At 54.5% G+C, this 16,087-nt stretch overlaps 2 protein-coding genes across 2 annotated transcripts in view; one reads left to right on the top strand and one right to left on the bottom strand.

Annotated features, from left to right (window-relative positions):
- The window catches only part of GK5 (glycerol kinase 5), a 45,906-nt gene extending 33,384 nt beyond the window's left edge, over positions 1-12,522 (bottom strand). The window contains exon 1 of the mRNA XM_073674381.1: positions 12,285-12,522. Coding sequence (XP_073530482.1) covers positions 12,285-12,407 — 123 coding nt within the window. The 5' untranslated portion in view covers positions 12,408-12,522. The remainder of the gene's footprint in view (positions 1-12,284) is intronic.
- A 66-nt stretch (positions 12,523-12,588) lies between these two features.
- RNF168 (ring finger protein 168) overlaps positions 12,589-16,087 on the top strand; it is a 61,743-nt gene continuing 58,244 nt past the window's right edge. Inside the window, exon 1 of the mRNA XM_073674380.1 lies at positions 12,589-12,825. The gene's annotated coding sequence lies outside the window, so the exon portion shown is untranslated. The remainder of the gene's footprint in view (positions 12,826-16,087) is intronic.

Raw genomic sequence — 16,087 nt, 5'->3', positions numbered from 1 at the left:
GCTTCAAGAGCCACCACACACAGACGTATCCAGGACATGGGCTACAAGTGTCGCATTCCTTGTGTCAAGCCACTCATGACTAATAGACAACAGCCAGAAGCGTCTTACCTGGGCCAAGGAGAAAAAGACCTGGACTGTTGCTCAGTGGTCTATGGTGTTGTTTTCAGATGAAAGTAAATTTTGCATTTCATTTGGAAATCAAGGTCCCAGAGTCTGGAGGAAGTTTCCACAATCAGTGATGGTTTGAGGAGCCATGTTATCTGCTGGTGTAGGTCTACTGTTTTATCAAGACCAAAGTTAGCGCAGCAGTCTACCATGAAATTTTAGAGCACTTCATGCTTTCCTCTGCCGACAAGCTTTTTGGAGATGGAAATTTCATTGTCCAGCAGGACTTGGCACCTGTCCACACTGCCAAAAGTACCAATACCTGGTTTACAAACAACAGTATCACTGTGCTTGATTGGCAGCAAACTCACCTGACCTTAACCCCATAGAGAATCTATGGGATATTGTCAAGAGGAAGATGAGAGACTCCAGACCCAACAATGCAGACGAGCTGAAGGCTACTATCAAAGCAACCTGGGCTTCCATAACACCTCAGCAGTGCCACAGGCTGATCGCCTCCATGCCACGCCGCATTGATGCAGTAATTGATGCAAAAGGAGCCCCGACCAAGTATTGAGTGCATTTACTGAATATACATTTTAGTAGGCCAACATATCGGATTTTAAAAACATTTTTCAAGCTGTTGTTATTAATTATTCTAATTTACTGAGATAATTAATTTTGTTTTCATTGGCTGAAGCCATAATCATCAACATTACCAGAAATAAACACTTGAAATAGATCACTCTGTTTGTAATGACTCTATATAATATACGAGTTTCACTTTTTGTATTGAAGAACTGAAATAAATTAACTTTTTGATGATAGTCTAATTTAATGAGAAGCACTTGTATATACCAGGATGGGGCCCAGGATAAGAGACATGAATTCATCATCTTTCCACCATCTTATTCACCCCCCCACCTGACCTATCTATCAACATCAATGGCTGCCCACTCTCCCCAGTCCCTCAAGCTCGCTGCCTTGGAGTAACCCTGGACTCTGATATCTCCTTCGAACCACATATCCAAGCCCTTTCCACTTCCTGCCGACTCCAACTCAAAAATATCTCCCAGATCCGCACATTCCTCAACCACAAATCTGCAAAACATCATCATCTCCCGCCTCGACTACTGCAACCTCCTGCTCTGTGGCCTCCCTTCCAACACTCTCGCACCCCTCCAATCTATCCTAAACTCTGCTGCCCGAACGAATCCACCTGTCCCCCCGGCCTCTCCCTTCTGTCAATCCGTTCACTGGCTCCCCATTACCCAGAGACTCAAGTTCAAGACCCTAACCCTGGCATACAAAGCCACCCACAATCTGTCTCCTCCATACATCTGTGATCTAGTCTCCCATTACATACCTGCACGCAAATCTCCAATCCTCACAAAATCTCCTTCTCTACTCCCCTCTTATCTCCTCTTCTCACAATCGCATACAAGATTTCTCCCGTGCATCCCCCCTACTCTGGAACTCTCTACCCCAACATATCAGACTTTCGCCTACCACGGAAATCTTCAAAAGGAACCTGAAGACCCACCTCTTCCGACAAGCCTACAACCTGCAGCAACCATCGCTCCACCATACCGTGCCATGACCAGCTCTACCCTCACCTACTGTATCCTCACCCATCCCTTGTAGACTATGAGCCCTTGAGGGCAGGATCCTCACTCCTCCTGCACAGTCGCCGTCACGTTTTGTTCAAGATTATTGTAATTGTTTTGGTATGTATACCCCTTTTTCACATGTAAAGCACCATGGAATAAATGGCGCTATAACATTAAATAATAATGATAATAATATATACCAGGATGGGGCCCGAGATAAGAGACATATATACCAGGATGGAGCCCGGGATAAGAGACATATATACCAGGATGGAGCCCGGGATAAGAGACATATATACCAGGCTGGAGCCCGGGATAAGAGACATATATACCAGGCTGGAGCCCGGGATAAGAGACATATATACCAGGCTGGGGCCCGGGATAAGAGACATATATACCAGGCTGGGGCCCGGGATAAGAGACATACAGTACAGACCAAAAGTTTGGACACACCTTCTGATTTAAAGATTTTTCTGTATTTTCATTACTATGAAAATTGTACATTCACACTGAAGGCATCAAAACTATGAATTAACACATGTGGAATTATATACTTAACAAAAAAGTGTGAAATAACTGAAAATATGTCTTATATTCTAGGTTCTTCAAAGTAGCCACCTTTTGCTTTGATGACTGCTTTGCACACTCTTGCCATTCTCTTGATCAGCTTCAAGAGGTAGTCACCGGAAATGGTTTTCACTTCACAGGTGTGCCCTGTCAGGTTTAATAAGTGGGATTTATTGCCTTATAAATGGGGTTGGGACCATCAGTTGTGTTGTGCAGAAGTCAGGTGGATACACAGCTGATAGTCCTACTGAATAGACTGTTAGAATTTGAATTATGGCAAGAAAAAAGCAGCTAAGTAAAGAAAAACGAGTGACCATCATTACTTTAAGAAATGAAGGTCAGTCAGTCCGAAAAATTGGGAAAACTTTGAAAGTGTCCCCAAGTGCAGTTGCAAAACCACCAAGCGCTACAAAGAAACTGGCTCACATGAGGACTGCCGCAGGAAAGGAAGACCAAGAGTCACCTCTGCTTCTGAGGATAAGTTTATCCGAGTCACCAGCCTCAGAAATCGCAGGTCAACAGCAACTCAGATTAGAGACCAGGTCAATGCCACACAGAGTTCTAGCAGCAGACACATCTCTACAACAACTGTTAAGAGGAGACTTTGTGCAGCAGGCCTTCATGGTAAAATAGCTGCTAGGAAACCACTGCTAAGGACAGGCAACAAGCAGAAGAGACTTGCTTGGGCTAAAGAACACAAGGAATGGACATTAGACCAGTGGAAATCTGTGCTTTGGTCTGATGAGTCCAAATTTGAGATCTTTGGTTCCAAACCACCGTGTCTTTGTGCGACGCAGAAAAGGTGAACGGATGGACTCTACATGCCTGGTTCCCACCGTGAAGCATGGAGGAGGAGGTGTGATGGTGTGGGGGTGCTTTGCTGGTGACACTGTTGGGGATTTATTCAAAATTGAAGGCATACTGAACCAGCATGGCTACCACAACATCTTGCAGCGGCATGCTATTCCATCCGGTTTGCGTTTAGTTGGACCATCATTTATTTTTCAAAAGGACAATGACCCCAAACACACCTCCAGGCTGTGTAAGGGCTATTTGACCAAGAAGGAGAGTGATGGCGTGCTATGCCAGATGACCTGGCCTCCACAGTCACCAGACCTGAACCCAATCGAGATGGTTTGGGGTGAGCTGGACCGCAGAGTGAAGGCAAAAGGGCCAACAAGTGCTAAGCATCTCTGGGAACTCCTTCAAAATTGTTGGAAGACCATGTCCGGTGACTACCTCTTGAAGCTCATCAAGAGAATGCCAAGAGTGTGCTAAGCAGTCATCAAAGCAAAAGGTGGCAACTTTGAAGAACCTAGAATATAATACATATTTTCAGTTGTTTCACACTTTTTTGTTAAGTATATAATTCCACATGTGTTAATTCATAGTTTTGATGCCTTCAGTGTGAACGTACAATTTTCATAGTCATGAAAATACAGAAAAATCTTTAAATGAGAAGGTGTGTCCAAACTTTTGGTCTATACCAGGCTGGGGCCCGGGATAAGAGACATACACTGTGTGCAGAATTATTAGGCAAGTTGTATTTTAGAGGATTATTTTTATTATTGATCAACAACTATGTTCTCAATCAACCCAAAAGACTCAAATATCCAAGCTTAATATTTTTGGAAGTTGGAGTGGTTTTTTTTTAGATTTGGCTATCTTAGGAGGATATCTGTTTGTGCAGGTAACTATTACTGTGCAGATTAGGCAACTTAATAAAAACCAAATATAATCCCATCTCACTTGTTTATTTTCACCAGGTAAAGCAATATCAGTGCACAAAATTTAGAAATAAACATTTCTGACATGCAAAAACAAAACAAAAAAATAGTGATGAATATAGCCACCTTTCTTTATGATGACACTCAACAGCCTTCCATCCATAGATTCTGTCAGTTGCTTGATCTGTTTTCAATCAACATTGCGTGCAGCAGCCACCACAGCATCCCAGACACTGTTCCGAGAGGTGTACTGTTTTCCCTCCCTGTAGATCTCACATTTTATGATGGACCACAGGTTCTCTATGGGGTTCAGATCAGGTGAACAAGGGAGCCATGTCATTATTTTTTCTTCTTTTAGACCTTTACTGGCCAGCCACGCTGTGGAGTAGTTGGATGCATTGTCCTGCATGAAAATCATGTTTTTCTTGAACGATACCGACTTCTTCCTGTACCACTGCTTGAAGAAGTTGTCTTCCAGAAACTGGCAGTAGGTCTGGGAGTTGAGCTTCACTCCATCCTCAACCCGAAAAGGTCCCACAAGTTCATCTTTGATGATACCAGCCCATACCAGTACCCCACCTCCACCTTGCTGGCGTCTGAGTCGGAGTGGAGCTCTGTGCCCTTTACTGATCCAGCCTCTGGCCCATCCATCCGGCCCATCAAGAGTCACTCTCATTTCATCAGTCCATAAAACCTTTGAAAAATCAGTCTTAAGATATTTCTTGGCCCATTCTTGACGTTTTATCTTATGTTTCTTATTCAAAGGTGGTCGTTTTTCAGCCTTCCTTACCTTGGCCATGTCCCTGAGTATCGCACACCTTGTGCTTTTTGATACTCCAGTAACGTTGCAGCTCTGAAACATGGCAAAACTGGTGGCGAATGGCATCTTGGCAGCTTCATGCTTGATTTTCCTCAATTCATGGGCAGTTATTTTGCGCCTTTTTTGGCCAATACGCTTCTTGCGACCCTGTTGGCTATTTGCCATGAAACGCTTCATTGTTCGGTGATCACGCTTCAAAAGTTTGGAAATTTCAAGACTGCTGCATCCCTCTGCAAGACATCTCACAATTTTGGACATTTCAGAGCCTGTCAAATCTCTCTTCTGACCCATTTTGCCAAAGGAAAGGAAGTTGCCTAATAATTAAGCACACCTTATATAGGGTGTTGATGTCATTAGTCAACACCCCTCCTCATTACAGAGATGCGCATCACCAGATTTACTTAATTGTTAGTTGGCTCTCAAGCCTATGCAGCTTGGAGTAGGACAACATGTAAAAAAAAGTATCAAATTGATCAAAATACGCATTTGCCTAATAATTCTGCACGCGGTGTATATACCAGGCTGGGTTCTGGGATAAGAGACATATATACCAGGCTGGGGCCCGGGATAAGAGACATATATATCCTCCCTTATAGACGGCTATTCCACTACTTATATTTGGGGAAAAAAAGTTATATTTGCTCTCAGAGAAGTGTGACCTCCTCCTAAAAAGTCACCTTTGCAAATGTCATCAGTTTTTGACAGAAGGAGTAGAGCTGGATACCCCTCTATGGTTAACATCAAAACCATGGACACCACCACTGGAACCTGAGAGACCCTATTAAAACTCAACAGGGTTGATTGGATGCTGACGGTATCAGCAGAAAAACTAATTCATCAGTGAGTTGTGACTTTTGTTTTTATTGGAGGCAACAAGACAGATGTGAATGGAGCAGTTTATGAGGAGAATTTGGAGCAGATACGCTCTAAAAAAAAAAAACCCCATGCCTCAACAACCGGTGTGTGTGGACATGACCATTAAGTGTCTTTCCCTGCATTATCTGGTAGAGACACTTTATCATTTCCTTACTGCAGTATCAGAGATGCCAGGCGGTGGTTGGCACTGGACTTTGTGTTCACATGAAAGATTTGTCTATTAATAATCTGACTCTGAGAAAAAAGTATTTTAATAGTTAAAATAATTTTTTTCTAAAAATTGTTCAATTTACTGCAGAATGAAATGAAAGGATTATAAGCAGGACTGTGTGATGTCTCACAGAAGCTCCTTATGCACTGATCATGTGCCGCGACCATCAGAGGGCACAAGACTGATCACACTGCTGCTGTCACTGGGCACTACACCTGTCACATTGGGGCTGTCACTGGGCACTACACCGGTCGCACTGCGCCTGTCGGCCGGCACTACACCGGTCGCACTGCGCCTGTCGGCCGGCACTACACCGGTCGCACTGCGCCTGTCGGCCGGCACTACACCGGTCGCACTGCGCCTGTCGGCCGGCACTACACCGGTCGCACTGCGCCTGTCGGCCGGCACTACACCGGTCGCACTGCGCCTGTCGGCCGGCACTACTCCGGTCGCACTGCGCCTGTCGGCCGGCACTACTCCGGTCGCACTGCGCCTGTCGGCCGGCACTACTCCGGTCGCACTGCGCCTGTCGGCCGGCACTACACCGGTCGCACTGCGCCTGTCGGCCGGCACTACACCGGTCGCACTGCGCCTGTCGGCCGGCACTACACCGGTCGCACTGCGCCTGTCGGCCGGCACTACACCGGTCGCACTGCGCCTGTCGGCCGGCACTACACCGGTCACACTGCGCCTGTCGGCCGGCACTACACCGGTCACACTGCGCCTGTCACTGGGCACTACACCGATCGCACTGCGCCTGTCACTGGGCATTACACCGGTCGCACTGCGCCTGTCGGCCGGCACTACACCGGTCGCACTGCGCCTGTCGGCCGGCACTACACCGGTCGCACTGCGCCTGTCGGCCGGCACTACACCGGTCGCACTGCGCCTGTCGGCCGGCACTACACCGGTCGCACTGCGCCTGTCGGCCGGCACTACACCGGTCGCACTGCGCCTGTCGGCCGGCACTACACCGATCGCACTGCGCCTGTCACTGGGCACTACACCGGTCGCACTGCGCCTGTCGGCCGGCACTACACCGGCCGCACTGCGCCTGTCGGCCGGCACTACACCGGTCGCACTGCGCCTGTCACTGGGCACTACACCGGTCGCACTGCGCCTGTCACTGGGCACTACACCGATCGCACTGCGCCTGTCACTGGGCACTACACCGATCGCACTGCGCCTGTCACTGGGCACTACACCGATCGCACTGCGCCTGTCGGCCGGCACTACACCGGTCACACTGCGCCTGTCACTGGGCATTACACCGGTCGCACTGCGCCTGTCGGCCGGCACTACACCGGTCGCACTGCGCCTGTCGGCCGGCACTACACCGGTCGCACTGCGCCTGTCGGCCGGCACTACACCGGTCGCACTGCGCCTGTCGGCCGGCACTACACCGGTCGCACTGCGCCTGTCGGCCGGCACTACACCGGTCGCACTGCGCCTGTCGGCCGGCACTACACCGGTCGCACTGCGCCTGTCGGCCGGCACTACACCGATCGCACTGCGCCTGTCACTGGGCACTACACCGGTCGCACTGCGCCTGTCGGCCGGCACTACACCGGCCGCACTGCGCCTGTCGGCCGGCACTACACCGGTCGCACTGCGCCTGTCACTGGGCACTACACCGGTCGCACTGCGCCTGTCACTGGGCACTACACCGGTCGCACTGCGCCTGTCACTGGGCACTACACCGGTCGCACTGCGCCTGTCACTGGGCACTACACCGATCGCACTGCGCCTGTCGGCCGGCACTACACCGGTCACACTGCGCCTGTCACTGGGCATTACACCGGTCGCACTGCGCCTGTCGGCCGGCACTACACCGGTCGCACTGCGCCTGTCGGCCGGCACTACACCGGTCGCACTGCGCCTGTCGGCCGGCACTACACCGGTCGCACTGCGCCTGTCGGCCGGCACTACACCGATCGCACTGCGCCTGTCGGCCGGCACTACACCGATCGCACTGCGCCTGTCACTGGGCACTACACCGATCGCACTGCGCCTGTCACTGGGCACTACACCGGTCGCACTGCGCCTGTCGGCCGGCACTACACCGGCCGCACTGCGCCTGTCGGCCGGCACTACACCGGTCGCACTGCGCCTGTCGGCCGGCACTACACCGGTCGCACTGCGCCTGTCACTGGGCACTACACCGGTCGCACTGCGCCTGTCACTGGGCACTACACCGGTCGCATTGCGCCTGTCACTGGGCACTACACCGGTCGCACTGCGCCTGTCACTGGGCACTACACCGATCGCACTGCGCCTGTCGGCCGGCACTACACCGGTCACACTGCGCCTGTCACTGGGCACTACACCGGTCGCACTGCGCCTGTCACTGGGCACTACACCGGCCGCACTGCGCCTGTCGGCCGGCACTACACCGGCCGCACTGCGCCTGTCGGCCGGCACTACACCGGTCGCACTGCGCCTGTCGGCCGGCACTACACCGGTCGCACTGCGCCTGTCGGCCGGCACTACACCGGTCGCACTGCGCCTGTCGGCCGGCACTACACCGGTCGCACTGCGCCTGTCGGCCGGCACTACACCGGTCGCACTGCGCCTGTCGGCCGGCACTACACCGGTCGCACTGCGCCTGTCGGCCGGCACTACACCGGTCGCACTGCGCCTGTCGGCCGGCACTACACCGGTCGCACTGCGCCTGTCGGCCGGCACTACACCGGTCGCACTGCGCCTGTCGGCCGGCACTACACCGGTCGCACTGCGCCTGTCGGCCGGCACTACACCGGTCGCACTGCGCCTGTCGGCCGGCACTACACCGGTCGCACTGCGCCTGTCGGCCGGCACTACACCGGTCGCACTGCGCCTGTCGGCCGGCACTACACCGGTCGCACTGCGCCTGTCGGCCGGCACTACACCGGTCGCACTGCGCCTGTCGGCCGGCACTACACCGGTCGCACTGCGCCTGTCGGCCGGCACTACACCGGTCGCACTGCGCCTGTCGGCCGGCACTACACCGGTCGCACTGCGCCTGTCGGCCGGCACTACACCGGTCGCACTGGGGCTGTCGGCCGGCACTACACCGGTCGCACTGGGGCTGTCGGCCGGCACTACACCGGTCGCACTGGGGCTGTCGGCCGGCACTACACCGGTCGCACTGGGGCTGTCGGCCGGCACTACACCGGTCGCACTGGGGCTGTCGGCCGGCACTACACCGGTCGCACTGGGGCTGTCGGCCGGCACTACACCGGTCGCACTGGGCCTGTCGGCCGGCACTACACCGGTCGCACTGCGCCTGTCGGCCGGCACTACACCGGTCGCACTGCGCCTGTCGGCCGGCACTACACCGGTCGCACTGGGGCTGTCGGCCGGCACTACACCGGTCGCACTGGGGCTGTCGGCCGGCACTACACCGGTCGCACTGGGGCTGTCGGCCGGCACTACACCGGTCGCACTGGGGCTGTCGGCCGGCACTACACCGGTCGCACTGGGGCTGTCGGCCGGCACTACACCGGTCGCACTGGGGCTGTCGGCCGGCACTACACCGGTCGCACTGGGGCTGTCGGCCGGCACTACACCGGTCGCACTGGGGCTGTCGGCCGGCACTACACCGGTCGCACTGGGGCTGTCGGCCGGCACTACACCGGTCGCACTGGGGCTGTCGGCCGGCACCACACCGGTCACATTGGGGTTGTCGGCGGGCACTACACCAGTCACATTGGGGTTGTCGGCGGGCACTACACCAGTCACATTGGGGTTGTCGGCGGGCACTACACCAGTCACATTGGGGTTGTCGGCGGGCACTACACCAGTCACATTGGGGCTGTCGGTGGGCACTACACCAGTCACACTGCACCTGTCGGCGGGCACTACACCGGTCACATTGGGGTTGTCGGCGGGCACTACACCGGTCACATTAGGGTTGTCGGCCGGCACTACACCGGTCACATTGGGGCTGTCGGCGGGCACTACATCGGTCACACTGCGCCTGTCGGCGGGCACTACACCGGTCACATTGGGGCTGTCGGCGGGCACTACACCGGTCACACTGGGGCTGTCGGCGGGCACTACACCAGTCACACTGCGCCTGTCGGCGGGCACTACACCAGTCACACTGCGCCTGTCGGCCGGCACTACACCGGTCACACTGCGCCTGTCGGCCGGCACTACACCGGTCACATTGGGGTTGTCGGCGGGCACTACACCGGTCACATTGGGGTTGTCGGCGGGCACTACACCGGTCACACTGCGCCTGTCGGCGGGCACTACACCGGTCACATTGGGGTTGTCGGCGGGCACTACACCGGTCACACTGCGCCTGTCGGCCGGCACTACACCGGTCACACTGCGCCTGTCGGCCGGCACTACACCGGTCACACTGCGCCTGTCGGCCGGCACTACACCGGTCACACTGCGCCTGTCGGCCGGCACTACACCGGTCACACTGCGCCTGTCGGCCGGCACTACACCGGTCACACTGCGCCTGTCGGCCGGCACTACACCGGTCACACTGCGCCTGTCGGCCGGCACTACACCGGTCACACTGCGCCTGTCGGCCGGCACTACACCGGTCACACTGCGCCTGTCGGCCGGCACTACACCGGTCACACTGCGCCTGTCGGCCGGCAATACACCGGTCACACTGCGCCTGTCGGCCGGCAATACACCGGTCACACTGCGCCTGTCGGCCGGCAATACACCGGTCACACTGCGCCTGTCGGCCGGCACTACACCGGTCACATTGGGGTTGTCGGCGGGCACTACACCGGTCACACTGCGCCTGTCGGCCGGCACTACACCGGTCACATTGGGGTTGTCGGCGGGCACTACACCGGTCACATTGGGGTTGTCGGCGGGCACTACACCGGTCACACTGGGGTTGTCGGCCGGCACTACACCGGTCACATTGGGGTTGTCGGCGGGCACTACACCGGTCACATTGGGGTTGTCGGCCGGCACTACACCGGTCACATTGGGGTTGTCGGCGGGCACTACACCGCTCACACTGCGCCTGTCGGCCGGCACTACACCGGTCACACTGCGCCTGTCGGCCGGCACTACACCGGTCACACTGCGCCTGTCGGCGGGCACTACACCGGTCACATTGGGGTTGTCGGCGGGCACTACACCGGTCACATTAGGGTTGTCGGCCGGCACTACACCGGTCACATTGGGGCTGTCGGCGGGCACTACATCGGTCACACTGCGCCTGTCGGCGGGCACTACACCGGTCACATTGGGGCTGTCGGCGGGCACTACACCGGTCACACTGGGGCTGTCGGCGGGCACTACACCAGTCACACTGCGCCTGTCGGCGGGCACTACACCAGTCACACTGCGCCTGTCGGCCGGCACTACACCGATCACACTGCGCCTGTCGGCCGGCACTACACCGGTCACATTGGGGTTGTCGGCGGGCACTACACCGGTCACATTGGGGTTGTCGGCGGGCACTACACCGGTCACACTGCGCCTGTCGGCGGGCACTACACCGGTCACATTGGGGTTGTCGGCGGGCACTACACCGGTCACACTGCGCCTGTCGGCCGGCACTACACCGGTCACACTGCGCCTGTCGGCCGGCACTACACCGGTCACACTGCGCCTGTCGGCCGGCACTACACCGGTCACACTGCGCCTGTCGGCCGGCACTACACCGGTCACACTGCGCCTGTCGGCCGGCACTACACCGGTCACACTGCGCCTGTCGGCCGGCACTACACCGGTCACACTGCGCCTGTCGGCCGGCACTACACCGGTCACACTGCGCCTGTCGGCCGGCACTACACCGGTCACACTGCGCCTGTCGGCCGGCACTACACCGGTCACACTGCGCCTGTCGGCCGGCACTACACCGGTCACACTGCGCCTGTCGGCCGGCAATACACCGGTCACACTGCGCCTGTCGGCCGGCAATACACCGGTCACACTGCGCCTGTCGGCCGGCACTACACCGGTCACACTGCGCCTGTCGGCGGGCACTACACCGGTCACATTGGGGTTGTCGGCGGGCACTACACCGGTCACACTGCGCCTGTCGGCCGGCACTACACCGGTCACATTGGGGTTGTCGGCGGGCACTACACCGGTCACATTGGGGTTGTCGGCGGGCACTACACCGGTCACACTGGGGTTGTCGGCCGGCACTACACCGGTCACATTGGGGTTGTCGGCCGGCACTACACCGGTCACATTGGGGTTGTCGGCCGGCACTACACCGGTCACATTGGGGTTGTCGGCGGGCACTACACCGGTCACACTGCGCCTGTCGGCCGGCACTACACCGGTCACACTGCGCCTGTCGGCCGGCACTACACCGGTCATTATGAGGCTGGCAGAACTGTCAGACCTGGGCACAGTCAGCCCCCGCACCCCCACGGTCATTGCTTCCCCTCTACCTTGTCTTCCGCGCTCCCACAAGTCTCCGCGACCGCATTGTACACGTGACATCGCAGGACCGTACTCCCAACGTCCACTGCCAGCAGCAGCCGCTCCCGGTACCCGTTCCTGACAGATCCCATGGTGAAGGGCCCCGCCGCTCATTCAGCAGAGCGGAGGCAGCTGCTGAGTTCTCCAGGGCAAGAGCCACTGCGGGGCGGAGCCATAATTACTGAGGGCGGGATCTACTGAAAGAGCGTTGTGATCATGTGATTACTATGGAGACGGCGGCCATATTTACCACTGGCAGGTAATGGAAGCGGCGGAATATGGGGCTTCTCAAAATCCAGTGTGGCCGCCGCTGACATGCAAATCCCGCCCGACAATCCTCCCCAGTGAGGGCAGGAGGTTTCCTGTCTACGGGAAAATGGCGTCTTGTGTGACAGCCTGTCCTCTAGCGGGAGTGTGAAGTACAGGGATTTGGCGGGTGTGTGGTGAGGAGATTGGCGCCAGATTGGTGGTCGCGGAGGGAATGTCCCGGGTGCTACCTGGCCACTGAAGGTGGGTACAGTCCTGTATGTGGGGAAGAAGGACCCCGGCGGCCGGGCCTGTCCAGACATGTCTGCTGACCTCAGTACACCGCCATACACAGCGGCACAGGACAGACAGACTGTATAGAATATAGTTACACGGTGCGAACCTAGGCTACTGTACAGCAGTTGCTTATTTTTTTCCAGGTTTAATAAGAAATGATCACAATAATACAATGCGGTGCCCTGATGGAAAACACCTAGAGCCGGCTACAAAAATGGTAGAAATGGCACAAATGTGGTCAGAGGGTTTTATTGAAAGGGTTAAATGACTTTGTGCTGCTGATCTCATACTGCAGACACACAGGTCAGTCCAGCCTGGGCAGTGAAGTGGGCAGATGCCATCTGTACAGACAGGATAAATGACGCCCTACATAAAGCCAAACTCCTGACATTAACCGGCGTCAAAATGGCCAAGTGATTGGCCAGAATGTTAGCCACATTGATTAGAATGTGACACTTGTCCTTTTTCCAAACCAGTTTCATCCAGCTCTGCTAAAATGTGTAACTGAGGCGTGATGGGCAGAATGGAGGCGTCATGCCACAGCTTTTCTAATTCATGATGAGATTTGGCATATGGTACACCAGAAGTCTTTCTCTTGGGGGTGGTCTCACAATTGGTTACTATTGTAAAAGCAGAACCTTGTTTTTGTGAAATGACAAAACACTTGGTAACTAAAAAGCAATGTTTGTTAAAATAATCTGCACATATGGTTATTGTATTCTTTACAAAATTATCAGAAATTTGTAGCAATCAGAGCATAATGCAGATGACCGCTGACATAGGGGACTTGTCAGGGGGCTGTGAGGGTCCAGATGTGATATCTATAATCCTCACCGTAAGATCAGCGCTGCATATGACGCGCGTCCAGGGCCGTGGGGTACTCGGCAGCCGGGCCTCTGGTTGCTGGGGGATATCACGGTGGCTGGCCCGGTCCGTGACCCAGGGCGGTCAATCAAAAAGGGGAATTTCTACTTATACGGGGTTTTTTGGAATAGTGTTCGTGACGCCACCTGTGGATTGCGGCTAAAGGGTGCTGCCGCTGCGGAGCAGTCCTCTGGAGCTGGTGATACGGCAGCAGGGATGGTGTGGCTCTCCACAGGTAGAGCTAGCTCCAGGGTAGTGAAGGTTGCGCTGGGCGTTGTAGTGCCAGGAGGGAGAGATGGCGCAGATGAAAGAAGGGACGGAGGCTGTGCGGTGCAGTCATCTGAGTTTTTACTCACAGTTCTTATGACCGTTCCACTGGTGGACTGTACAGGTGTCAGCCTCCCACGTCGCGCTGCGTTCACCAGGCAGGGGTTCAGCACTTCCTCAGGCAGATTAGGAGTACCTGACAGAACCCCACTTTCTTGTGTTCCTAGCTAGACCATCTTGACGCTGGGTCTCTCTCCCTCCTGCCCTGCGCTTCCCACTCTCAATCCCGCTCGGGTGCTCTGAAGTCCCTTCTGTGCGTCGGAGTTCCCGGACCTGCTCACGGGGATTAGAATGAGGCTTCGGCAACTGACTATATAAGCCAGAAGCCTCTGGTTTTCCCAGCCGAGACTTGAAGTTATACGACTGGCCCAAGGGCCGGTCCCCTTCTTGCGGCCTACGATCCCTCTGTCTTCTGACAGATTCGGGGCGTACGGGTGCCGTCCTGCACTCGCCGTACCCCCTGGGATCCCTTCTGTAGATCGGAGCCTACTCCTCCGCTCCCCACCTGGGCCTCTAGGACTGGGCCCTACTTATGGAGCAGAGCTTCTAAAGAGCCTCTGCTCCCAGACTGTCTTCCTGAACTGTTCTTCTGAACTGAACTGCCACCCTAAGATGGCTTCCCATTTTATAACTCCTTCTATAGTGCTTCCCTAAACTGCTTCCTCCACCCACACCCACTACCGGTTCCCCCTACCTTTGGGTTCCCCCCACTCCAGCCAGGGACATGGCTCAGCAGGAAAACACAATGCTTCTTGCCCTTCCAGCCGGCCTGGAGCAGTGTAGTGTTGGATGCAGGTGTTGGGGTTCCGTTCAGCACTCCCTCCTTACCTGAGAGAAGGGGATACCACACCTCTGGGTGAGGTGCAGTACCTCTGACTGAACCCTCAGGGGTGCCACACATACACCCCTATTCCTGTCAGATGTGACCAAACTATGAGGAAGAGAATTAGGGTAAGTGCACACGTGTTCTTTCTGCACTTTTTCTAAGTGAAATCTGCTGAGAACTTTTCTCTGGCAGGAGATTAGCTGCATCAAAAATGCAGGTGTAGCTGCTTTTTTTTTCTGCATTTTTTTTTTTTTCGTTTAATTTTTTTGTCTCATGTTCATGCTAATAAAGTTTAGTGACTACAGGGAAAAAAATTGTAATTTCTGCCCGAAAACACTGAAAATACGCAGGTGCGTATCTGTGGCTTTTTTCACCCCCCCCCCAATTACTTCCTATGGCTGAAAAAACGCTGAAAGTGACATGTCGCTACTTCTAGCGTTTTTCTAATCACTGAAAATATGCAGCAAACAAAAAAGCAACATGTGGGAACAGTGAATTCTGGTTTCTCATACACTTTGCTGGTACTGTTAGACGCAGCTGAAAATTGACATAAAAATCTGCTGCAAATATGCAGCAAAACACAACGTGTGTGCACTTACCCTTAGACATTAATGTAGGAACCCCAGCAACCAGTGGTGAGACCCCCAAACGATAATGAAATTGTCTCCTGGAGAAAAATTTCTGGTGTAAGGTAAGCGACAGCTTGTTATAAATTAAAAAAGCTGTGGAGTCCCACCCCCTCCTGTCATGCCCCATCCTCACTCATTTTGGCAGATCAGTACAAGCTTGCAATTTGTCATCTTTGATGGCAGCTTTTATAATAATTGATGTTTGATTTCTGTGTGCATGTGCTGTAAGATCAGTTGTCAAAAGTCATTTAACACTTTAAAAACACACCAGTTACTTAGTCAGATCTGTGAAGGTTGGCTAATTGCCCACTTTGATGCCAGCTCTGATACGCAGGTCCCTTTTGGGCCAGGCTGGAGCGACCTGCATTTGATCTGTCTAAGGCTATGTTCACATATTGTTTTTTTGCTGCAGATTTTTATGTCAATTTTCAGCTGCGTCTTGCAGTACCAGCAAAGTCTGAGAAACCAGAATTCTCTGTTCACACATCACGGGTTTTTTTTGTTCCTTATTTTGTGCCTTTCATGTTTTTTTGGAAAATAGAGCATGTCACTTCTTTCAGCTGTTTTTCATCCATAGAAAGTA

Source organism: Phyllobates terribilis, unplaced genomic scaffold, assembly GCF_046119375.1.
Source record: "Phyllobates terribilis strain yellow unplaced genomic scaffold, ASM4611937v1 Scaffold_3__8_contigs__length_932513732, whole genome shotgun sequence".
NCBI classification, from domain to species: Eukaryota; Metazoa; Chordata; class Amphibia; order Anura; family Dendrobatidae; genus Phyllobates; species Phyllobates terribilis.
The sequence above is the reverse complement of the archived record's forward strand: the minus strand, read 5'-3'. Positions and strand labels throughout refer to the sequence as shown.